The 26,068-nt window shown below is 46.5% G+C and overlaps 2 protein-coding genes across 2 annotated transcripts; one reads left to right on the plus strand and one right to left on the minus strand.

The window, feature by feature from the left end:
- Nucleotides 1-19,158: 19,158 nt before the first annotated feature.
- Nucleotides 19,159-19,860, minus strand: LOC120646462 (clathrin coat assembly protein AP180-like). The gene has a single exon (XM_039923024.1). It carries the CDS (start codon nucleotides 19,858-19,860, stop codon nucleotides 19,159-19,161), a length of 702 nt encoding a protein of 233 aa, XP_039778958.1.
- Nucleotides 19,861-21,099: 1,239 nt separating this feature from the next.
- Nucleotides 21,100-25,596, plus strand: LOC120646089 (polycomb group protein EMF2B-like). The gene is made up of 7 exons (XM_039922806.1): nucleotides 21,100-21,166; nucleotides 21,582-21,705; nucleotides 21,822-21,870; nucleotides 24,012-24,095; nucleotides 24,218-24,297; nucleotides 25,376-25,465; nucleotides 25,566-25,596. Exons 1-7 carry the CDS (start codon nucleotides 21,100-21,102, stop codon nucleotides 25,594-25,596), a joined length of 525 nt encoding a protein of 174 aa, XP_039778740.1.
- The last annotated feature ends 472 nt before the right edge of the window (nucleotides 25,597-26,068 follow it).

Below are 26,068 nucleotides of genomic sequence, written 5' to 3' on the forward strand. Positions count from 1 at the left end.
ATATGACGAAGCTTCGTACATGTAAAGAATAAGCAAAGGCAAAGCTTCTCGATTTCAGGATACCTGGTCTCGGCGTCTAACATGCGCCTGCTGAGGTAGAAAACCACCCTCTCCTGGCCGTCGTGCTTCTGGACTAACACCGAAGCAATGGAAGTGTCACCCACGGATAGGTACATGTAGAACGGCCTGTCTTGCTGAGGAGGAACCAATACCGGAGGCTTTGACAAATATTCTTTGATTTCATCGAAAGCTTGCTGTTGTTCTGCCCCCCAACGAAACTCATCATCGGATCTGATCTTCACTAAACCCATGAACGGCTCAATGCGCCCAGACAGATTAGAAATAAATCGTCTGACAAAGTTAATTTTACCGATGAGCTTCATCGTCTTCTCAGCTTCTTGACTCTTCAGGCTGATCTCGATTCCCCGTTCATGCACCAGGAATCCCAAAAATTGACCGGCCGACACGCCAAAGGCACATTTCTTTGGGTTCATTTTGAGCCCAAACCTTCGAGTCCGTTCCAGAACTTGGCGCAGATCTTCTAGGTGCCCCCCAGCTGATTTGGACTTGACCACAACATCATCAATATAGATCTCTACCAATTTGCCGATGAGATCATAAAAAATATAATTCATGGCACGTTGGTACGTTGCACCGGCATTTTTCAGTCCAAAGGTCATTACCAAGTACTCGAACAAGCCGACCGCGCCTGGTACTCTGAACGCGGTCTTGTTCACATCTTCTGGGGCCATGAAGATCTGGTTGTAGCCGGCATTACCCTCCATAAAACTCATCATTTTGTGGCCGGCAGTTGCGTTGATCAATGTCTCTGCAACAAGCATCGGGTATTCGTCCTTTGGCGTCGCTCTGTTGAGATCTCTAAAATCGATGCAGACACGCCATCGGCCATCCTTCTTTTGCACCGGTACCACGCTAGAGATCCATTCTGCATACCGGCATGGCCCGATGAACCCAGCATCCAACATCTTCTCCACCTCTTTCTTGACTTCTTCTAGGACTTCGGCCTTCATCTGACGTGCTCGTTGCTGAAACGGCCGAAACCCTTTCTTGAGTGGGAGCCGATGCTCAACGATGCTTCTGTCTAGACCGGGCATCTCGGTGTAGTCCCATGCGAAACAATCCCGGTACTCTTTCAGCAGTGCAATCATCTCCTCACGCAAGACCGGATCCAACTTTTTGCTGATAAATGTCGGTCGTGGCTTATCACCAAGACCGATGTCAACCTCTTCCAAATCATCAGCTGTCGTGAACCCGTATCCGAGCTTGCCGTCGTCTGAAAAACCAGCCGCGAACGCAGGCGAGTCCTCGTTATCCGCAAGATCAGCGGCAAACACAGGGAGATGACAAGAAAAATTATTTGGCCTACCGCACGGGCTGGCCGCTTCTATACTTCCATCATTATCCAAAACTAAATAGTCGATGAATGGCCAACTGCCAGAGTAGGCCATCGTATGTACATGATGTAACAATTCCGACCTCGAACAGGATTTTTCTATTTTTTGGGGCCGGTCGATGGGACCGGCCTTTCTACCTCTATTATACCCCATAGCATGCCCGGATGCTTCTACTCTGTGAGGCCAGTGGATAAGACCAGCCTCAGTCCGTTTTTTGTCGCTTCGATCCGATCACAATCTTCCAGGGCAATCCCTGAGATCGGCTCTTGTCCTTCCGCATCCCAGGCTTTCATGTCTGCGAGCGAGACCTCGCTGGAGTCATCTGCACGGACCACCTCCACTTCATCGCCATCCCATTGGACGAGATACTGATGCATTGTGGAAGGGATACAACAGTTGGTGTGAATCCAATCTCTCCCAAGCAACACCATGTATGTACTCTTGCTGTTGACGATGAAGAATTAAGTCGGGATCGTCTTGCGGCCCACTGTCAATTCCACATTAAGAACCCCCATTGCCTCTGATGGTTGTCCGTTGAAGTCATTGAGCATTACATTGGTCTTGATTAGGTCGGCAGAAGAACGACCCAACCGGTGCAGCACTGAGTATGGCATCAGGTTGACTGCAGCACCGGTGTCAACCAACATCCTGTTAACGGGTTTGCCATTGATGAAGCCCTTGAGATACAGCCCCTTCAAATGTTTGTAGCTTTTTTCCTTTGGCTTCTCGAAGATGATCGACTGGGGGCCAAGATCCAACTGTGCAACAGGCAAGTCCTCCGGTTGGGGTGCCCAGAACTCTGTTGGGAGCACGAACACCATGTTCACATCAGCTGATGGCTTCTCATCGGCTTTTGTCTGCTTAGGGCACCACTCTCTTCTTGGAGGGCGCCTTTCGACCCTTCGTGGGTGCTTGACTTGTTCCGCGAGGTCCGGACGCGCCTTCCTCAGCACGTCAAGGTACTTCACTTCTGCCTCTTCTAGATTGCGCAAGCGCTGCACTCTGCGCTTCTGCGAGCGATTAAGCCCGTCAGGACACCACCGTGGGCGATGGTACCTGTCTTCTTCTGGCTCGGAATCACCCCTGGCTGACCGGTCGACATGTTCATTGTGACGCACTTTGGGCCCCAAGCGTCGAAACACCGAAGTATCGCCTGATTGTCGTGTCCGAGGCCTTCACTCCAGACAATCATCTATGGTGGGCAATCGGCTCATGCCGGAATTCCAGCAGTACCTGAAGAACGGGCAATGCCAGTGGTCGCGTATAGCCTGGCGTCTTCCCAGCGTCCTCCCTGTGCGGCACTCGTACTCCTCTTCTTCCGATTGATATCGGCGACGCAACTTGTGCTGATATTCATATTTTTCCAGGAGCCGATCGGAAGCAGGAAGCTGATTACGGATGTGACGCACTTTCTCTTCAGTAATATGCTGTCGCCCTGACTTATTTTGATCCCGGGGCCATTTGCCAGAAACGGCCTCTCTCCTTTGCTCGTCACGATGGCGTACGGGCCCCGCCATGTTGATCTGAAATGAAAAATTCTGGCTCGTAGGAGTGAAGTCTAACAACTCTACCACGTTGGCTTGTGGGAAGGGCTTCGTGTCGACGTTCATCATGTGTTGAGCCAGAATTAATCGGCCTTGCTCGATAGCCGATTGGATCTGACGACGCAGCTCCTTACATTCACCCGCGGCATGAGTGAATGAGTGGTGCCATTTGCAGTACAACCTTCCCTGCAGCTCTTGTGCCGTCAATAACTTGTGGTTCTCTGGGAGCTTCAGCTGTTTTTCTTTGAGGAGCAGATCAAATATCTGCTCTGCTTTGGTCACGTCGAAGTCGAAGCCCTTCACAAGCCCCTGCTGTCTGACCCACTTGCACGGGACAGGGTTTGCCCCCCGAGTCCACTCTGCCACGGCCACTTCTTGCTCCCCGCCAGAGTCATCAGATTCATCCGCCTGGGCCATGTTTACGTGTGCCAGAGAGGTGAACTCCAACTGAAAAGCCAGATCCTTGATCGGCTTAGCGAGTCCCAGAACAGCCAAATCGACTGCCTCCTTCTCTGTGATGCACGAGGAGTAGCATCGGTTCTTGACTTCTCTGAAGCGCTGTATGTATTCCGACACAGTCTCTCCTCGCTTTTGCTTGACTTGGGCGAGGTCGGCAATTCCAGCTTCAGCAGCCTCTAAATGATACTGGGTATGGAACTGATCTTCCAGCTGCCTCCAAGTTCGAATAGAATCTGGAGCCAGCGACGCGTACCATCCAAAAGCTGGGCCTGTAAGAGATTGGCCGAAGAACCGGACCCTCAATGGATCCGATACTGAGATAATCCCAAGCTGCATTAAGTATCGGCTCACGTGCTCGATGGAGCTGGCTCCTTCTGACCCATTGAACTTGGTGAACTCAGGAAGCCGATACTTGGGAGGCAACGAGATCAAGTCGTAGTCACTTGGATACAGCTAGGAATAGCCGATCGCTTTTCTCTTGGGCAGGATGCCAAACTGGTCTCTCAGTATTGCACTGACCTGCTCCACACTAAGAACTCCTGGGGCCGATGGCTCAGCATTCGGCCCGGTAGAGTACTTTGCCAACCATGCTTGTTTTTCCGCGTCTGCTCCAGAAGCTCCTGGGTTTACCATCTGCACCGAGCGTGTTGGATTGACGCTGTCAGGGATGTAGGCGCACGTGTAGCTGTGCGGGATCTCCTTGGGTGGCTCGGTGAGGAATTGGCCTTCCCCAGGATCACCGCCGATCTTGTGGACGACGTAGATCGGCGAATTTTGTGGTTTTGGAGCCGCAAATGAGAACAACAATAGCAGCCTAGAATGCAGTGCAGCTTCCTCTATGTGAGTCCCCAGGGTTGGTCCCGATGGAGAGTACTGGTTCTTGATTATCTCCTGGATGACGCGATGCGCCACGCGCTCGAGCTCGTTCATCATGCTCTGAGAGTGCCGATGAAGCGTATGGGCCACCATGTAGTTCATCTCCTGACGTAGGGCCCTGGTGCGCTTCTCTGATGGTACAGACAAATCTACGTTGTCGAGAGCACCTTCAGGCGAGAACCCCTTCCACTTAATGCCATGGTTGTGGGTCCTCTCAAAAGAGACGATGAGATCGGCTTCCAACAGAGCTTTGATCTCATCATACTTCTTCTTGTGTTCAGGAGGGAGCTCTTCATACGTGATGGGCTTGGGAGCGGGTTCTTGATCTTGAGCTCCAGACATTGTCGCAGGGGACGTTGTCGTCGAGAAGTGTCCCACCGGGCGTGCCAGAATGTGTTGTCGGTCGAAACCCACCGGCGAGCAGGGACAGGCAAAATGAAGAGCCGGGAGGTTGCCGGGGCGCTGGCAGGCACTGCTCCCTCGTCGATGGCCCGCAATTCTGGCGCACGCAGCGGCTTGTGAAGATGCAGGGCGTGCCACCTGACCTATACCTGATCAGGAAGGTGCGAACGTGCTTGCAACGATTAGCCTGCATACACAAACACGTGGAAACGTAAGTCCGAGCTGTGGTCGGCTCCCCGGGACGACTCTTGCATCGGCTTTAAAGAGCCGATCGAGTCTCGGTGTCAGATTGGATATGCATCTATCCAAATATTGATGAATAAAACAAATAACTGTAAAGCTACTTCAATTAAATCTAGTCAATCTAATCCACGATGGTAAAAGCTTCACTGCTAGATCGGAACATCCTACACGTGACTGGGCCAAATGAACGTAACAGATAACTAAACCAAAACCCAAAACAGAGGCCTAAGAACTAGCAAGAGCCGATTCCCGGAACAATCCCTATTAAGGCTAAGATAAAGCATCTACTACACCACCGGATCGTCCAACCCGTTTGCAAGGCCTAATCTAACAGATATTACGCCAACTCTTGAGAATAAGAGCAAACCATAACAGATCAGATCTACTAGACATAAAAGAAGCAGGGTGTTGCCTTTACGCAGCTAGCTCTATGCAACAAGAGCTAGTATAAGATGATGACATGATCGCGTAAGACAACATGATATTCGTAGATGATAAGCAACAAAGCACAACAGATCTACTAAAAGTCATGCTACGAACATGAAGATAACTAGTACTACTCACCATCAAAAATGCTTCAGTACGAGTAATACCAAGGTAAAAGCAAGAACAACACTGCCCTGATCGCGAGAAGCGATCAGGGCAGCATGGCGCTTACTTGGATGAAACCCTAGGATTAGGGGTGGCGATGCGCCAAGATTGTTGTTTGCGAGACGTGATGACGTTCTCTCTCTTTTCATGAATAACATAGGGTACGTATTTATAGTCCGGAGACTTGAGAAACAATCTAAACTAATCTTGTCCCGATCGGACTCTATCTCTAATCTTAAACTAAATCTAAAGATACATGGCCCATGTGGCCCAAATGCTCACGCAGGAGCCGATTTACAAGCCTTCTTAATCTTCTGCTTTAAGCCCATCTTGCTTACGGCCCATAAATTAACCCTGTTAATTTATGGCGGTAACACAAACCCTAGGCTACGTTTCCATGCAGCCAAGTGCTTAGAGAGAAAATCGGGTGCTAATCTAGGATTTGGAGTCCCCTAGGCTAGTACTTTGCATCAAGAGGGAAGGATGAAGGGTGGTAGGCTATAGGGATCTTGTATGAACCTATTTCCACTTCAATTCCAGCAAGATTCGTCGTCAATTTGAGTGCTTGTGTGCAGTCCTCTCCCTCTCCCTTCTCTAGTTTGGTTTTTGGGTTCAATCCTTGGCTTTTGAGTGCTTGTTTTGGCCATGGGTGAATCCCTTCTTTTGCCGGTGTTTTGGACTTGCTAGGACGTGGAGATTATGCCCTAGTGCATCTCAAACCTTCAGGTTTGCCATGAGCAAGTTGAATTTGAGCTTTCCCCCTTCTTGCCCAAATATTGCCATCTTCACGAGATCTGAAATTCCCGCTAATCCCGTGATCATTTTGAGTTGATCTTCTGGAAGAAGCTTTGGAGTAGTGTCAGAATAGCCTGTGTAAAAGCTCATGAAGATTGGACAAGATTTGGTCACATTTTGGTTTTGATTTGCTCGAATTCCAGATTTTCAATGGACTATCCGGCCCTATCACCGGACTATCCGGTTTCACCAGACTATCCGGTGCAGGCCACCGGACTATCCGGTGCCGGTCGCTGCCCGGACCTCTACCGGACTATCTGGTGGGCTTCACCGGACTATCCGGTGTCACCGGACTGTCCGGCGTGCCCCACTGGACTATCCGGCAGAGCCTGGGTGGCTGCTGTTTCGCCTGCGTTTACGGTTTGTTCACTCCGTGCTTTCGCTTCGACCTTGCTTTTGGTGTTCCTCACCTCTTGCCCATACTCTTTGCTTGCTGTTTGACAGTGAGACGCATTTCGGTGCGGAGTGGCAAAGTGAGACACTTGTCACATGAGTTGTTGCTCGACTTGCCTTGCGATCATTCTCTTGGTCGGTGAGACAAGGTTCTTCCGCTGTGTTTGGCTAGGTACGTATCCGATCAGTGGACGGTGCCTAGTGCTCTGATTTTGTTTGTTTGCACCGAGGGGGTTTGAGGTTGAGTTTTCAAGTGCTCCTATTCACCCCCCTCTAGTCGCACGTCTCAGTCCTACAAGTGGTATCAGAGCCGGTTAGGTTTCTCCATACCTTAACGGGTGACAAAACCGTAGCGACGATGACTTACTCCGGGAAGATTCCGGTCCTTGGCTATGATGGCTATCTGAAAGCGATCGGGTGCTCTAGCCTAAGAGGGGGAGGGGGTGAATTAGGCACTCTAAAAACCTTAACCTATGGCTCCAAATAGTTTGCACAAAACTTAAACTAAAACAAGCTTTCTAGATGTGCAACTACGGTTCACCTTAGTGTGAAACCCTCATCCCAAAAGAGTTTTGCAACCTATGGCCAAACCTAGCAAGATACTACACTAAAAAAGTAAAGGCACACAAGTTGAAACATGAAATGCGGAAGCTTAAACAGAGGGATGAGAGGAAGCGAACTCTCGACACGAGGATTTATCCCGTGGTTTGGATTGCCACAAAGGCGCCCCTACGTCCATGTTGTTGAAGCACTCACAAAGAGTATCGCTTCCCGGTAATCAAGTCTCTTCCGTGAACACAATCATGGTCACCTTGATCCCGATCTTCACTAAGAGAGATTGCCCACGAAGGAGGGGTCTCCGTCCCCCTCACAATGTCATCGACGCTGCTCCACACCAAGCTGGAGGGTCGTTGACTTGCCGACGTGCTATCAATTGCTCCAAGAGACCGGCGCACCATAATACAAGTGTGGTTCACTCTAGAACCAGCCACAAGCATCTCAACCTTGCTTGTTCACTCACTCAAGAGCTAATCTAGCACTCACACTTTACAAAGCTAGTTCTAAAACCTAAGGATATGATCCATGAGCTCTTGTATGGCTTGGAGGTGTTCTTGGGTGTGTGTATGACTTCTAGCAACTCCAGCAAACTCAAAACAGCCGGGGTGAGGCATATATATAGGCCACCAACTCGAACTAGCCATTACTAGCTGTTAGCCAGTTTCTGCGTAGGCATCGGAACTTCCGATGCATAGGGCATCGGTTCTTCCAGTCACTCTGCACTCTGAAGTAGCCGTTGGCAACTCTGACACTTCTGCAGCTGAGTTGGCAACCACCGGTTTAACCGATGACTTAGTGTCGGTTCAACCGGTGCCTCTTGATCTCCATGTAGCCATTGCCCTTGCTGACGTCATTGAACCGACGCCTTGCTCCGACACTCCACCGGTTCAACCGGTGCTGAAAGCGCGGCTCCCTAGCGCTTGACATCGTCTCTGGAACATAGTACGATGATTGCACCGACGCTTCTCTTGACACCGTCGGTTCGACTGGTGCTTCATTCTTTCTTAACTTGATCTCCAGAGGCGCTCAGTCTTGCACCAAAGCCAGGCCGTCGGATCTTCCGACAACCGTCGGATGCACCGATGCTATAGGCATCGGTTCTTCCGGTGCTACTGGTTTCAGTAGAACTCGTCCAATTCAATGTTTCTTTGAGTTCTTTCTTCGTGTATTTGTTTGTATGTCCTTTTTACATCATTCCTGGGATCTAGAAATGTTCACTCAACAAAACCATTAGTCCCGCATTGTCATTCGATCACCAAAATTACTCGAAATGGCATAAATGGTGCCATGTTCGTTACAATCTCCCCCTTTTTGGTGATTGATGACAATACAATCAAAGCAAGCATAAAATTTACAAGAATTGACAAATTTAACCACTTACACTTGCTTGGATGCTTACCATCATCCAATGACAGTTTGGCCTCCCCCTAAAACCATGATCCCCCTTTGTTCCTCCCCCTATTTACTACTCTTCTCTCATATGTTGACTTGATCTAGTCGGCATTTTCCCCCTTTGGAATATACTTTTCCTTCTTGGGAACATCTCTCCCCCTTTATTGGGAACATACCTTGCTTTGATCCACATTTCTCCCCCTTTGGAATCAAATCACCTAAAAGGTCTTGCACCTAAAAGGTCTTGCAAAACAATATAGCTCAAGAGAAGATTAGTAGCATAGGGAGTTAGTTTCATGACTTATGATCCAATTGTATGATATCAATGAAGATACCAATTGAAAATTTACTATGATGGATCACAAAATCACGAAACTAGCATGACATGGGCTAAGCTTTCCACAAGTGTGTACACAACATGATAATGTGAAAATCAAGTGTACAACTAAAAGATTCAACAAGAAAGCTTAGATCATATCATGCATGGAGGTAGCTCTAAAAAAGATAAGAAATTGACAATTATACCAATTGAATGAGTTTAGAACCTTGCATACCTCCGGGGGTTACTTTCTTTACCTTGCATGTACCAATTGAAAGTGACTTGCAACCAATAGAAAGTCTTTAAACAAAGAGCACTTGGTACACCAAGATTAAGCAAATGTATGAGCACATAGCCTTTGAACTTAGATATGAGCATTTAAGTTCAATAGAGCATGGCTCAATATGCATGAAGCACAATCTATCTAATCACTCTTATAGAGTTGTTTGTTCACATTAATCGTGAATAACATTCTCTTATAGTGTTAATTCCATTGAGAGACTATAAAAGATAAACTTGCAAACATGTTAGTCTCAAAATCACAACCTATAGGATTTAGTGTGCATTTAGTGTTTGAATCACCAAGCAAAATGTGTGCACATTGATTTTGACTCAATTGGGAAGTTTATTCTATAGCTTGTGTTCATTATACACATATGAAATATATACCTCATGAGGTCCATGTACCATGAAGGGTAAACTTGTGTAGCTTTCAACACACTTATCAAACCATGTAGGTTGCTCATGGGTTAGAATCATGACACAAGCAACCCACCATATATAACACTAGGAGATGCAATATAAGCAAACATCCTAGCAAAAAGCAATGGGTCTACATGATACTTGAATTGAAATCTAGCTTCCATTACTTTATGGGGGATTTGGGCAACAAATATCCAAATTGTGAGCTTAGCTTGTTTTGGCTTGAACCTTCACTTCAACTTGTAAGCTAAGCCTCCAAATCCCCCGAAGCCGTTCTTGGCTTTAAGTCTCCTTTGGAACCCACACCATTTGAGGCCCCTTCAAGTTGGTGATGATGTCCTTGGGCACCCAAATGGAGTGGTTCCAACTCCTTTCCTTCTTCCCAACCTTGTGAGCAACCACCTTGCCATTGGTCTTCTTTTTGATCACATAGGAGGTGCTATTGCTTTTGTTTCTCCGGTTGGGCTTGGTGTAGATGAGAGACCTCTTGATTGTGAGTTTCTTCTTGTTCTTCTCATCCGAAAGCTTCTTCCTTGGTTGTGGACACTTGTTGGACTTGTGGCCTTCTTTGTGGCACTTTGAGCAAGTCACGGTGGACCCCTTCTCAAGCTTCTTCACTATGTCTTCACGGTTATCTTGAGAAGGTTGAACATTGCTCTCTATGCTCTTGCCCTTCAATCTATACAAGTCCTTCATGAGCCTTTCCACTTCTTGCTTGAGCTCATCATTCTCCATGGCAATGAGATCATCACATGATTCTACAACAACATTCTCATAGCATTTCTCATTGCAAGGGTTAGAGCAAGATTAATCAATTAAATCAATGCAAGAAGTTGAAGCATCTATCCTAGAAATTGGAATTGCGCAAGGGATAGTTTGCTTCATTTCCAAAAAGTCATTAGTATCATTAATGCTCTCAAATTTTAATTTGAGCTCTTCATGCTCCTTGCTAAGCAATTTGAATTTGCACATCAAATCTTCAAAATTTGTAGCAATAGAAGCATGTAGATCATTGAGAGCATTAAGGTTTTTAATTTCTTTTGATTGCTTCTTAATGACTTTTTGGTGCTCATGAACAAGGTCAAGAAGTTTATCAATTGAAGGAGAGTCGGAGTCATCATCACTTACATCGCTATCCATACCTTTGGCCATAAAACAGGTGTTGGATGATGTTCCCATGCAGGTGGTGAATTTCTTGTTTGATTCATCACTTAAACTTGCACTTGATTCTTCACCACCGCTAACCCATTCACCAAATATGGCAAATGATTCATGCTTGGGCTTCTTCTCCTTCTTTTGCTTGTTCTTCTTGAACTTCTTCTCAACTTTCATAAGTTGATGGCGAGGCCCATCTTTGAGAAAAACCATATACCCCATTGAGTTGATTTCCTTCAAGCATTTGTTCATCTTCTTTACTTGCTTGTAGAAGTTGGGGTGCATTGGCTCTTTATCATCACTTGAGGAGCTTCTTGTATCCTCTTCTTCCTCATCACTTGAGCTCATGGGCGATCACCTTGCTGAGGACTTGATTTAGTGTCATTGTGTTGAGATCTTTCTCATATAGAATTGTGGTCACCAAATCATAGTCCGGCCTTCGGAGTGAGTGAAGGATCTTGCGAATGAGTTCCAAGTCTTCAATTTGCTTTACACTTAGAGAATTGATCTCATTCACAAGAGTGTTCAAACGTGAGTACATAGATTTGGCATTCTCATCATCAAGTTGCTTAAAGCTATTAAGCTTATAAATGAGAAAATGATATCTTTCGTTGGCAACATCCTCCATGCCCTCATGGTTCTCAATGATAGTCTTCCATAGCTTTTGAGCATTTTCACAAGAATAAACACAATTGAACACATTGTCACTAAGAGAAGACAAGATGGAACTAAGAGAAGACAATATGATTCATTTTTATAGCTTAAATTGGTGTTGTCTAGCATGTTTTGGGCATTAAACAATGCTTTAGCTGCTCTTTATAATTTAAAGTAAGTCTAAGCCCTGATTTGGAAGGAAAAGGAAGAGTTGCTAACATATTTGCTTGATTAGAGGGAGGGAGAATGAGACTGGGGTTTGTGGGTGTTGAATTGGGGTAAAACTAAAATAAAGAAATCCAACTCAACTCAAATATGGCGCCACGATGGGGATTAGAGGAAAGGAAAAGAATTTATAATTTTTCTTTGTACTAATGATATAGAATTTTTCATTGTTAGTTTTAATTGATGATTTTTACCTATATAATAGGTTGTGCAATAATACAGTTCTTCATGTTCGCATTTTGATTGTAGGTAGCTTGTTCGGTTCTTCACATTTTATACGTGGTTCTGCATTAGGCAATAATATAGATATGATTAGGTAAGAATGTGCTATTAGATAGGCAATGATAATTGTCCTAAAAGCAAAAGTTATCCTACTATTATTTTTTAAATTGTCCTAAAAAGCAATAGTTATCCTACTGTTATTTTTTATCTCCTCCGTTTATGTGTACATGCATGATCTATTGTTTTCAAAATCTTTAGTTAGTTGTTGGATAATTCAGTTCCATCATACATAAACTATTGTAGCTGCCCAACAATTGCAGCTGCTGGCTCTAGATTTCCTTCCCCTCTTTTCTAGACACCATGCATCATTATGAGTTGGTGACCTGCAAATTCTGCATTTGTCTTCCTCTTTGGTTCAACATTCACCCCCTTAGACCTTAGCCTTTTCTCTTTTTTGCATGCACTTAACTGTTACTTTTTCTGATTCCCTACAATCCACTTCATTAAGCAATAGTATGATTATAATTAGGCAAGCTAATTAGCTGATTTAGTACAACATTATTGTTATATAAAGAATGTCAAAAGTAATGAGGAATTTTATATAATTTTCCATTTAACCATTATATGCAATCAACATTGAAATTAGAGAGTGCATTTCCATGTTCATTGTTGTTAGTTATTTAAAATTTAGATCCAATTGAACCATATTTCTTTATCAGTGATCAAACTGAAAGATTGCTACCTCTAGTGCTGCTGTGGTGGTGGGCCAAATGACATGCTGAATAGTTCAATCATGGGAGTGTTTTTTCCTTAGGATGTATTTTCTTTGTGCTTCTATTTACCTGCAACTTCCATTCAGTTTGATGACTCAAATGGAACTGAAAAGCTTAACTGGGGCTATTGATAACCCAGCTAAAATACTTTATCCCTATCTAGTATGATTTACTATTGATGTATGCTAATCAATTGGATTCTAATAATTAGTATTACAGTTAATATGAATTTTATGATACGACTGTGTGCCAAACAATACGTTTATTTATTAGACAAAATGATACACTTCATTAGGCACTCATATGGTTTTAGTTATGCAATAATATGGTTTTGTTTAGGCAATAATATGGTTTTGAAATCGAAGAATAATGCATTTCATTTGGTAGGGGTTTTTTAGCATCTTATATTCCCTTTTTTATTGTTTCCCTTTAGTACTAGGTCTACAATTACCTTTAGATAAGCTAGCTCTTTAGTCTGTATGTATTTTTAGTCCATACTCTATGTGAGTAAAATGATGTGAATAGTTAATGTTTTACTTAGGAAAAATAGTTCTTCAATTAATTTGGTATAATATTGTGACTTAATTAGTCAAAAATGCTATTTTAACTAGGCAAAGTATTGTATTGGCTAGGCAATTTAATGTTTTTGCTGGCCCCTAAACCTCGATCATGTGGTACAGGCCCTCGCTCTACAACCTCATATGATTCCTCCTTGCGCCATCCTCCATCTACCAACCTCCACCATCATAACAATAGGGAAATTTTTATGTGTTCTCATCTACTCGTTAGAGCAAAAGCTATCAATTTCCGGTTGGAGTGATTGATTTTTTGTTTTGTCTAATCATTCATGTTGTAGCTATGCTAACAGCTGCAGAGAGAGCTAGTTTGCTTTAGGTATGTATTCAAATATTATGGAATACAACACAGATCTGTAAATAACTGCTTCTATGAACTGAAAAATCAAATGAGTTTCTTTGTCTTGAAAACAAATTATTGCGCATGTAATGCAGGTCAGTCAGACTAAAAAGGATCGAGGAACAGTAGTCATAATTTATAAGAAGAAATGTTAAGAAAATGATTTGCAGACAGCCACCACTTTAGTTCCTTATTCTAGATAGAAAGATCATGCGTTTGCTGGCATGGTTGATAGTAAATGTGAGTGTGCTGCTATTTCTTTGATGATAATTTTTAACATGGAACTTAGCCCTTTATGGTTAAACATATGCATTTTCAACTCTGTAGAATGCTGGTCATGGCCAAAATTTGGATGTAGATACTTCACAATCACCTAATGTATTTCAGTTAGGATGCCGAACGACATTTGTTGATCGAGATAATTTCCTGTTGCATATTGGCCATTACTCTTATCTAACTATTCCCATCTATGATTCCATGATAGTTTCCTATTGCTTCTTTCTCATTACACTTATTTTTAACTATGCTATATGATCATTGATCTCTTCTTACCAGTCACTGAAGATTTTTTTTGCCCATTTTGCTACGTACGATGTGGAAGCTTCAAGGTATGAAAGTAAAACTTCTTTCATATCATCTTTGCACATACTTCATTGCTTGCTGCCGTGTGCTGGTCATAAAGAGTGTTAGAATAATTGGATTGATTCATCCCAAACCCTAGAGGGTGGGGTAAATAGTATAGAGTACATGGGCCTACATGGGCCATTATATGGGCTGCATACACATACTCCAACACCCCCCCTCCCCGCAGTCTGAACTTCCGGCGCAGCGGAGTTTAAGACTGGCCAAGAAAGAAAGCACACCCACAGGATAACCCCCCCCCCCCCCGCAGGCTCAACTCTAGCCACGAGTGGTGTTGAGGCTGGAACAGAACTCGGAGAAGACCGCAGAGGGGAGACCCTTGGTGAAGATGTTGGCAAACTGGGAGGTGGTCGGGATGTGTAGAACTCGAACATCGCCGATGGCGACCCTGTCACGGACAAAGTGCAGGTCGATCTCCACGTGCTTAGTCCGTTGGTGCTGGACCAGGTTGGTGGAGAGGTACACCACGCTAACGTTATCACAGTAGACGAGCGTGCTCTTGGCGAGCGGGCTGTGAAGTTCAGCCAGGAGCTGCCGGAGCCAGGAAGCCTCTGCCACGCCGTTGGCGACAGCCCGGTACTCGGCCTCAGCACTGGAGCGAGAGACGACTAGCTGCCGCTTGGACGACCAAGAGACAAGATTGCCACCCAGGAAGACAGCGTAGCCGGACGTGGACCGGCGAGTGTCTGGACACCCAGCCCAGTCAACATCGGTGTAGACAACAAGCTCGGCGGAGGAAGACCGGTGAAGAAGAAGGCCGTAGTCCACAGTGCCCCGAAGGTAGCGGAGGAGACGCTTCAGGGCAATGAGGTGTGGCTCCCGGGGATCATGCATATGGAGACAAAACTACTGAACTGCATATGTGATGTCCGGCTTGGTGAAGGTGAGATACTGCAGAGCACCAGCAAGGCTACGGTAGGCAGTAGGATCAGCAACTGGAGGGCCCGCATCCTCTGATAGCTTGGCCTGAGTGTCAACTGGGGTGGAACAGAGGTTACAGTCTGTTATCCCGGCTCGCTCCAGAATGTCAAGAGTGTACTGCCGCTGGTGGAGGAGAAGGCCAGAAGGACGGGGCTCGACTGTGACACCCAAGAAGTGGTGGAGCACGCCAAGGTCCTTCATAGCAAACTCCTGCTGCAGAGAGGTGATGATCTGCTGAAGCAAGTGCTGACTGGAGGCTGTGAGGACGATGTCATCAACATATAGCAGCAGATAGGCCATCTCATCTCCATGTTGATAGACAAACAGGGATGTGTCAGACTTGGCCTCAGTAAACCCCAAGGTGACCAAGAACGTGGCAAACCGAGAATACTAAGCCCGAGGAGCCTGCTTCAAGCCATAGAGAGACTTGTTGAGCTAGCAGACCATATCTGGGCGAGCGGGATCCACGAAACCCGCCGGCTGACTGCAGTACACGGTCTCAGTCAAGGTGTCATGAAGGAAGGCATTCTTGACGTCCAGCTGATGCACAGGCCACGAACGGGAGAGAGCCAGCGAGAGGACCGTGCGCACTGTAGCAGGCTTCACCACTAGGCACTGGGTGAGGCCCCGGAGAACCCAACGAGCCTTGTAGCGATCCAGAGTGCCATCAGCTCGCCTCTTGTGCGTCCAGATCCACTTGCCAGTGACCACACTGCCACCAGGCGGCGGTGGCACCAGATCCCACGAGTTGGCAAGGAGAGCCGCGTACTCCTCTTCCATCGCACAGCGCCAGTGAGGGTCCGCCAGGGCGTCGCGCATGGAGGAGGGTACAGGAGAGACCCCCGGCTCCGCGGTAGTAGTCGAGAGGGCCACGGGCCGAAGAACACCAGCCGCCCGCCGTGTCACCATGGGATGTAGGTGACGAGGATCCCGCTCGAGGACCGGCGGGTGGTACACCGTCGACTCGACACGGGCGGCAAGGCGAGGGTGGCGAGGCGGCTCCGGCGGCCCTGTAGGCGGTGACGTAGATGAGGCTGGCACAGGAGACACCGGCAGCGGCGACGTCGGAGCAGGAGAAACCACTGTGCAGCGCTGGTAGACACGCACGGGTTGCGCATAACGCAGGGGAGGCATGGGTGCCGCGTGTGGCCAGACGGGGGAGGACAGGGCCTTCGAGGCCACGCGTGGTGTAGCAGAGGACGAGGGGGCCTCCGGGGCCGTGCGTGGTGCGGCAGGGGACTCCGGGACCGCACGTGGCGCAGCAGGGGCCTTCGGGGCCACGCGTGGCGCAGTAGGAGACTCTAGAGCCGCACGTGGCACACCTGGGACCACCGAGAACAGGGCCGGCACATCAGGGAGGCACACCGGCAGAGAACCTACAGAACGCTCAGACAAGGGTGGCTGAACTGCCTGGTCAGTGGGAAAAAGGGACTCCAACTCAAGGTCAGAGGCTAGGGTGGTGGTGGAGGAGAAAGGAAAATCCGATTCATCAAACACGATGTGCTGGGAGATCAGGACCCGTCGAGTCATGAGGTCAAAGCAGTGGTACCCCTTGTGGTCAGGAGAGTAACCAAGAAACACACACCGAGTCGAACGAGGGGCCAGCTTGTGAGGAGCAGTGGCGGAGGTGTTAGGGTAACACGCACACCCGAAGACACGGAGGTGATCGTAGCGAGGAGGAGTACCGAAGAGAGCGTGGTGCGGGGTGGGAGCCGGGGAGGTAGTAGAGGGGAGACGGTTGATCAAGTAGGTGGTTGTGTGAAGACTCTCCGCCCAGAAGCGAGCGGGAAGAGAAGCCTGGAACAGAAGGGTGCGCATGATATCGTTAGTGGTACGAATCATGCACTCAGCCTTGCCATTCTGAGCAGAGGTGTAGGGGCAGGACATGCGCAACTGGACACCGCGAGTGAGGAAGAAAGAGCGGGAGGCGTTGTTATCGAACTCACGCCCATTGTCACACTGGATAGCCTTAATGGTGAGGCCGAACTGAGTAGACACCCAGGCAAAGAAGTGCGACAATATGGAGAACGCCTCAGATTTGAAGCGCAAAGGAAAAGTCCAACAATAATGAGAGAAATCATCAACCACCACCAAATAGTACTTGTAACCAGGAACACTGAGTACAGGGGATGTCCACAGATCACAGTGTACAAGATCAAACAAGCGATCTGCATGAGAAGTGGAGGTAGAAAAAGGAAGTCTAACATGATGCCCTAACTGGCATGCATGACAAAGATGCTCATCAGGAGCTCGAGTACAAGGCAGATCTGCACTACGACTGAGCCAAGTAGTAGAAGAGGTGGTGGCAGCGAAAACAGCTGACGGAGGCGAAATCGAAGGCGAGGCAGGGGAAGGTGGAAGCCTGAGGGTGTAAAGGGGCCCCGCACTGTCACATCGGAGAAGTGGATGCCGGGAAGCCAAATCCTTCACAGTAAGACCAGAAGAGTCAAATTCAACAGTGCAAGAACCGTTAGCTGTAAATTGACGAATGAAAAGAAGATTATGGACCATATGAGGGGCAACAAGAACATTGGGAAGACGAAAAGAATCAAGACTGCCCGCATCCCCCACGGAGGTGATAGGAAGACAAGAACCATTCCCGACCATGATGGAAGAAGGACAAGAAGAAGGTGGAGGTCGGACAGAAGAGAGTATACCAGCAGTCGGAGTGGTGTGGTAGGAGGCCCCCGAGTCAACAATCCACTCGGTACCTATTAGCGGTGTCAACCCCATGGAGCTGAAAGAGCGAGCCAGCGCAGCCTGGTCCCATCCAGCAGGGCTGGCCGGAAGAAGAGGCTGAGCGGGTGAAAGCCAGGATGCCGGCGGCAAAGGAGGACCAACGCCAGCGAACATGGCCGATGGCTGGTGCTGAGCGCGAGGACCCCCCTGGGGCCTGGAACATCCACATGGAGATGCGCCCTGACCATGGGTTGGAGAAGGATGGCCAAGGGGCACCACCAGTAGCAGCAGGGGTGGGAGCAGGCATCGGTGTATTCCCACGAGCGGCACCACTGCGCCCACTCCGTCGACGACGTCCACCACGCCCCCCCCCCCCCCCGCTCGGCCCGGGGGGAGGAGCGCTGAGGAGGGAGTGTGCTGGAGGAGTGGCAGGGGCCGGAGGAGCCGCAGGTGGCGCGGGAGTACTAGTAGGGGCAGCTGGAGGAGCGGCGACGAGGACGGTGGAGGAGGACCCCTTGGAGAAGCCCCTAGTTATCTCGTCGAGTACCAGATCGTCCCGAAGCTGCAGGAAGGAGGGGAACAACTTTTGCTTGGAGATCCAGGTCTTCAGGTGGCCGTAGGTGTCGTTGAGGCCACACACGATGTTGAGAACCAAGAAACGATCCTTCACCGGCCAACCAAGGTCATAAAGGGCATCCGCCATGCCCTTCATCCGCCGGCGGTACTCGCCAACGGAAAGGTCCCCCTGCTCGAAGGTGCGGAAGGCCGCATCGACCTGAAGAGCCCGAGCATCGGCATTGCTAAGGAACTGGCCCTCGAGAGCCCGCCAAGTCTGGCGCGCTGTGCCCACGGGAGCACGGACGATGTCCTGGAGATCTTGGGAGAGGGTCCCAAAGATCCAGGATAGGACGATGCTGTTGAGGTGCTGCCACGCCGGGTCCCGATCCGTGGCGGAAGTGTCGAGCAGCACGTGGTCGTCGAGGGCATAGCGGCGAAGGGTGAGGAGGACCAAGTCCCGCCAGCGGCTAAAGGAGGTAGACCCCGGGTCGAGGATGACAGGAACCATGGCCCGGATGTTCTGGACCCCCGCCGCCTGGAGGTGAAGCTGGGCAACCACCGGGTCGGCAGGGTCAGGCCGGGTGCACTTCGGATGGGGCGGAGCCGGGTGGGAAGAGGTGGCCCCACCCTCAGCACTGTCCTGGTGAAGCTGTAGGTCGGCGGCGGTATAGAGGAAGCACTCCGCCTCGGCGACACGACGAGTGAGGGCATCCGCCTCAGCGCGCTCACTGCTCCCACACAAGAGCAGCCGCGCGGGCACGCTCCTGAGCTGCCGCGGCCTCAGTCTTGGCTGCACGAAGGGCGGCAGCCAGTGCAGCACCGGCGGGGAGCTCGTGGAAGACCTGACCCCCGTTCCCCGCAGAGTCTGAGGTGGCCGGTAGAGGGGCGGTGGCAGTCAGCGGCGGATCGGTGGCCGGAGGGTCCCCGACGGCGATGAAGGGCGGAGACGAAGACGGCCCGACAGTGTACATAGAGCCAAAGGGGCCCCTTTCTGCGCCCAGGCACAAGGCGGCCCAGCCCGACCCAGTCCAGAGGCTATGTAGCGAGTCCAGCGAGCGCAGGGGAGCCGTGCTCCACCCTGCGCTGGCGTGGGATGGGAGCAGGGAGCTCCGAGCACCAGCCTGGGCGGCAGCAGCCTCGACGGCGGCAGCAGCGGCGGCTTGGAGGGCCGCATCGCGCTCTGCCGAGTGGCGCGCGGCCGCCTGGGCGGTGGCGGCGGCAGCCGTGGAGGAGGTGGCCTGTAGCGCAGACGAGGCTGGCGGCGCGGAGGAGCGGGGCGGCGGCGCGGAGGTGCCGGCCGCAGTGGAGAAGACCGGCGGCGGCGGCTGCGGTGCGAAGGAAGCAGAGGACCGGGCGAGGGCCGTGGAGTAGGGGAGGGGAGGGAAAGAGGAAGAGGGAGGCGGCGGCAGTGGCTCCCTGCTAGCCATGGCAGTGGCGGCGGCCGGCGGCGGCGGCGGCGGCGGTGCCTGCCTGAGGTGGTGGTGGTGGCGGCTGGGGAGCAAGAAGAGAAAAGAGGAAGAAACCCTAGGCAAATGATACCGTGTTAGAATAATTGGATTGATTCATCCCAAACCCTAGAGGGTGGGGTAAATAGTAGAGTACATGGGCCTACATGGGCCATTATATGGGCTGCATACACATACTCCAACAAGGAGCACAATTGTGCCTGCTATGTTTATGATTAAAGCACATATTCTTTTGTTACTCACAGTGCACAATTAATTTATATTATTTCTTAGTGAGCCTGTTATATTTTGATTTCTTTGTTTTTACAATTAACCTATTCTTTTTCTGAAGCCATATCTAATATAATTATTTTGGTGTACAAGGGTCTGGGATGCCATTTAAACTCATCGCATGACCTATTCCACTATGAGTTTTGGGTTGGTAAACGTTTCGAATCTCCATTGCATGATCTCCTTCAATCCTCATTGTTTTATAAGTATTATACATTTATGTGCTACTCACAGATATTTGAAGAGTACCAGATTGTTAATGTTAGCCTGAAGGCAGATGCCTGGAGAACGGAGGTAAATTGATGACAGAGATGAAGTTTAAGATGCTTTTCAGTTACATTTCATTTCGCTATATATGAAGATGCAGTTGACGAATTTAGTACTTTACACGTGTTCAACTTAACGTGTCCCTGAGTGTTCTTCTAAAGTTAGTTTACAATGAGGCTCCTAACTTAATTGGTCACTTGAAGGACACCGCACTTTATTTAGTCCAGCACAACTACTTGCTTTTGTGATTTTCTTACTTTCTTGAGTGCAGAAGCCAAGGATTAAAGAGCTGAACTTTTCTGCCTCACTGAAAATCTAACATCTTCATTCCTCCAAAATTCTTGAAATAGCATGTTGTGCAACTCAATAAGTTTTCTGTGGATAATGTTTAACATGCTTAGGATGCATGGTGAATATTGCTCCAAATGGAACAACTCTTTTTTATTGGTATGTAATAACTAATGATCCCTACTTGCAGCTTTTTGCAGAGGGAGTTGATCCAAGGCACCAAACATTTTATTACCGGTATGCTCATTCTCCTTTTTTTTTGGCACCATTTTATTTCTCTGGCTTACGTAATTGTGTTCCATCAGCTCAAGGTTTAAGAAGTGTAGATGATCGAAGACCTCAACTGAGAAAATTAGGCATGTACATTCACATATTATGGAATCAGGGTCACCTGAAGATGCCCGGGCAGGATCTGAGGATGACTATGTGCAAGGGGAGAATGGTACAGTGTGATCATATGGTCACTTTAATTGTTATATCCTTATATCTATGAAAAAAGCTGACACAAACACGTCTATCTGTTATAAGTGTTTTTTTTGCTTGTAAAAAACTATCTTTTGTCTCTCCTATTTTATTAGTTGGAAAATATGCAAATTCTGAACCATTTGTGCAATATCACATTATGTTGAAGCGTTTTTTTGCCTTCATGGTTCTATAAAAGTTGAACCTCTAGTTTTTTGGTGGGAAATTTCCAAAATTGGTGTCCTATTTAATAACTTGGAACTCGGTGTTTGTGATTTACTATTATCATTGATGTGCTTGCTACAAAAAACTTTATTGTTTCCTGCTCTAGTATTTTTCTGGGTCTTGTTCTGTTGTTGCCTACCTTTATTGACGACTCATATGGTAAAATTCAGGGACTTCTGTAGCAAATGCTTCAATTGATCCTGCCCAATCTTTACATGGTAGCAATCTTTCACTACCAACAGTACTACAGTTTGGGAAGACAAGGAAGCTATCTGAGCGAGCTGACCCTAGAAAGTTGTCCTTTCTGTTTACATTCTTGATATCATGTTACTCTCATAACATTGTTTCTTAAGGTACTGCTACTGCAATTGTTTGATTTATTGTTTCCCTGTGTTTGTATTATCTGGCAGTCGGCAACTCCTGCAAAAGCGGCAGTTCTTCCATTCGCACAGGGCACAGGTCAATGGAAACTATTAATCTCTTTTCAACTATCTTTTATGTAGTTTGCACACATTTGTGGCAGAAGCAGGGCTTGTTTGTGTGTTCAGTTCAGTTGATTGAATTACATTATTTTTAGCTACTTATCTGATGTAGTTTACCTAACAAAACTGATAATGCATTTTTGTATTTTGATAGATCCATTATTCCACCCCTTAGTTAATTCTGGCGCGTACATAAGATTATGGAAAAGCTTATATATACTTTAATTTTCTTGGTTGTTGTGCTTAATATGTTGATAATTTTGTCCAAAGAACAAAATAATAGCTGAACCTTGTCTTTTAGAAAAAAAAATCCAATCCGATGCCTACTAAAGGACTCCCTTCACTTCTAAATCCTCTTGAATTGAAATCAAAGATCTGGAAGGATATTTGCAGACCTAAGTGGAAGGTAGTGATCTCCTAAAAAAACATCTTGTGTTAGAAAGTACATGACCTCAACTATCGCAACCTTGTTTTTTACTATAGGGCTCTACATGCTCTTATGAACCTAGCTCAATGTGAACAATATCTTTTTGAAAAGAAAATGACAATGATAGCTCGCGGTTGAACATCTCTAACCACTGTACAATATCACCATCCATCATTGCCAGAATCCTACTGATCTATGTAACATGATGTTTGGCATTACAACTTGAAGGTGGGAATCAGTATGGCACCAGAATATTAAATCCTTCCTGAACCGATGACCCACTAGGTTTGAAAATTTGCAACACCTTGAGGACAAACTTTGATCCATTTCCTCTGTCCCTTGTGAGCCCCCATGCTCCTCCAAATTACTACTTCCATTCCCTAATGTATGACGTTTTAGATAAAAAAATTTGTGCTCGAAATTAACTAAAGTTTGCTTTTTGTGCATCATACAAAATAAACTAGATGGAGTATCAGGTATTAGGTGAAAAATATGGATTTAGAGGCCACAACATGGCTCCTATCATTTCTAGCATTTAGGCAAATTCCACTAGCTATCTGTATGAGGTCACTAATTTATGCCTACACCATTAAGTGAGTGACAGGAAAACTGTTAACCAGCAAAAGGGATTAATCTTTGTTTTTTGAATTAGGGTTTTCCGGCTTTTGTGTGAGTGGATGTTGAAAGCAGGTTTGCATCGCCGTACTCCACTTTTAACAAATCCAGGTTGTCACTAAAAAAATGGTGTACTCCCTAGTGCTGAAAATTAGTCTGGGGAAGGCAATTTCTTGACAGCCTTACCCTTGCATAATTATTTGTACAATTTTGCAATGAGGTTGGTTCAAATTCAAAACTTCCAGGCCACAAGTGAAGAGACTACCACTGCACCAGGTCCACCCTTCAAAAGAATAAACTAAAGATTAAGAATTTTAATTTCCAAGAAACTTCAAATTGTGTGGAAATAAAGTCACAGTGATGTAGCTGGGAGACATGCAGAAATAGTGGAGTGTGGTCCTCCATTTTATACTTTTAGCCAACAATGCCTACTTTGCGTAATGCCATTTATCTCACATCCTATTTGTTCTGGTGGTGCTCTAAATTTCTTATTTTTTACAAATGCAATTCTTAACAAATCAAGCAAATATCATAGTATTACATAGTTCAAATATTACATAGTTTGGTACCTTTTTTTTTTTTGGAAAAATGTACTATTTGCAACTTGTTTCCCAATGTTATTAGTCATCATAATAAAATAACAAAGGGATCAAAATGTACATTACATTGCGAAAAGGTCACATATTTGAACTATGTAAAAAAAAAAGGGCGTACCCAGTGCCGTAGGCTTCCCGCCCCAGACCCCGCACAGTGCGGGAAGCCTACGGCACTGGGTACGCCCTTTTTTTTTTACATAGTTCAAATATGTGACCTTTTCGCAATGTAATGTACATTTTGATCCCTTTGTTATTTTATTATGATGACTAATAACATTGGGAAACAAGTTGCAAATAGTACATTTTTCCAAAAAAAAAGGTACCAAACTTTTTTTTTGGCTTAGATCCATTGCACTGTTCCTACAAAAATGTTGTTCTATTAGATTTTTAATACTATCTGTTTTTATATAAATTAAATCTGCACATATGTTATGCCTTCATTGAAGTCTTGCCTGATTGTATCATTATAATTCATTGTAGCCCATGGAATTGGATCAAGTGTTCTCAGACCGTGATAGTGAAGATGAAGTTGACAATGATATTGCTGACTTTGAGGATAGAAGAGTAAGTGACAAACTTGTTTGTGAAACATACAATTTATGCATGTTGTATATCCGCTTGAGCTTCAGTCATTTCTGCCTAGCTGTTCAATTATTGTGAATTTTGACTTTGCTGAGTCCGTGCAGATGCTTGATGATTTTGTTGATGTTACGAAAGATGAGAAGCTTATTATGCATATGTGGAATTCATTTGTTCGAAAACAAAGGTCAGGCCTATCTTTACTTAGTTCTAACTGTCTATCATAGTAGGCAGGAGTGGTTTGATTCTGCTGTTACTATTTTTACTTAGTTTGTTATGATAATAAGCAGCTTGGTGAACAGAGAAACTATAATTTCTCATGTGTTCAATTTTAGCTGTGTACATGAGCAGCAGTTATCAAGAACTTCTTTCAGTGAAATGCTGAAAAAAATTGTTCATCTTTTTTTGTGTACAAGCTTCATCAAGTTGGGCTGTTAAGTGCTTCATCAAGTTTGGCTGTTAAGTTGTATGTGGTCCCCTTCGATTTTATCAAATGGGAAAACTGTGAAAACATTGGTCAAAATTCTGTTGTTAGAACTTAGAAATGGTACAAAATTACAAATACTTCCAAATTTATCTTGCCCCCTTTTTTTCTCTTGCCAGTTGCCAGTCCAAGTCAAGGACAGTTCTACCATCTCCATCCCCTCAATTAACGCCACTAGACCTCAATGCTGTCACCTCCTGTGAACTTTTGCAGATCCCACATTTCCACCGCATTATATACCCACCGGTCCCGATCATGGCACATCACTGTTGGTTACGGGCTGTATTGGCAATGTGATCATTAACAATATCCTTATGCATTTTGTTGGTGTGGCTTCGGCCGCTGCATCATCATTCAGCTGCTGGAATCACAGTGGATGGCAGTCACAAGTTAGCTCCCCACTTCTATGACCCTTATCAGAATATAGCACGTCGGCACGGTGGCCTATCATCTCCGCCATGCCAGCCAACACGCAAATTCACAATGGCTTCCTTGATGCGTGCTGAGTTTTTTTTTTCTGAAGCTTTAAAGTTTGATTATTTGGATGAATTCGCTGTTCTCAAACCTAATGCCTTACCTCCAGGATTGTTTTCTAGTTGAGTACGGCTTCTGTGTTGAGCTTTCTTTTTGCCATCTGAATTGCTTTATTGTTTCCTATCGTGGCTGGATAGAACTGCTTTATTGCTCCATTTTTATATGTAGATCCAACGAAGCATTGAGACTAGTACTATCCATGTCATTCGATCTTAATTCTAATTGTTTCAGAAAATATAAATTGCAGGGCGCTAGCTGATGGTCATGTACCTTGGGCCTGCGAGGCATTCTCCCAATTTCATGGACGGCGACTTGTGCAGAACCCTGCTCTACTGTGGTAAGTGGCTGATTTGGAAATACATTAGTCAAGACCTCATGTACTGTGCGTATGTGCAATGCTACTTATCCGATTTACAATTCCCTCGCTTGATGGACAGGGGCTGGCGTTTCTTCATGATCAAACTCTAGAACCACAGCCTTCTAGACGCCCGCACCATGAACGCATGCAACACAATCCTCCAAGGTTTCCAAGACGAAAGCACGGACCTGAAGTAATTTTGGTGCTTTGAGTGAAAGTTTTAGGGTACCATTGATTCCTAGGGAAGAAGAAAATGGGGGTCATTGTTTCATTCATGACTATTGCCAATTGTATTAATTGTTGTTGCTGAAAACACACGTTGCGGAAGGCAACTCTCAAACTATAATATTCAGGTATATATTTGAATTTAATGAATATACTCAGCGTCGTTGATCGTTGTAGCAAGTGTTACTCAACCAACTCGTGTGCGCACACACGCATAGTTCTGTGTATTCCTATTTGTGGGCAGCAAGGACGTATGACTGTAAATGCTCCTTGTGCCCCAAAACAACGAAAACATAGCCCGTATATAGGATTCAAAAAAATGAACTTGAAAACTTCTGCCAAAAATAGTTGAATTAT

This window comes from Panicum virgatum, chromosome 8K, assembly GCF_016808335.1.
Source record: "Panicum virgatum strain AP13 chromosome 8K, P.virgatum_v5, whole genome shotgun sequence".
Taxonomy (NCBI): Eukaryota; Viridiplantae; Streptophyta; class Magnoliopsida; order Poales; family Poaceae; genus Panicum; species Panicum virgatum.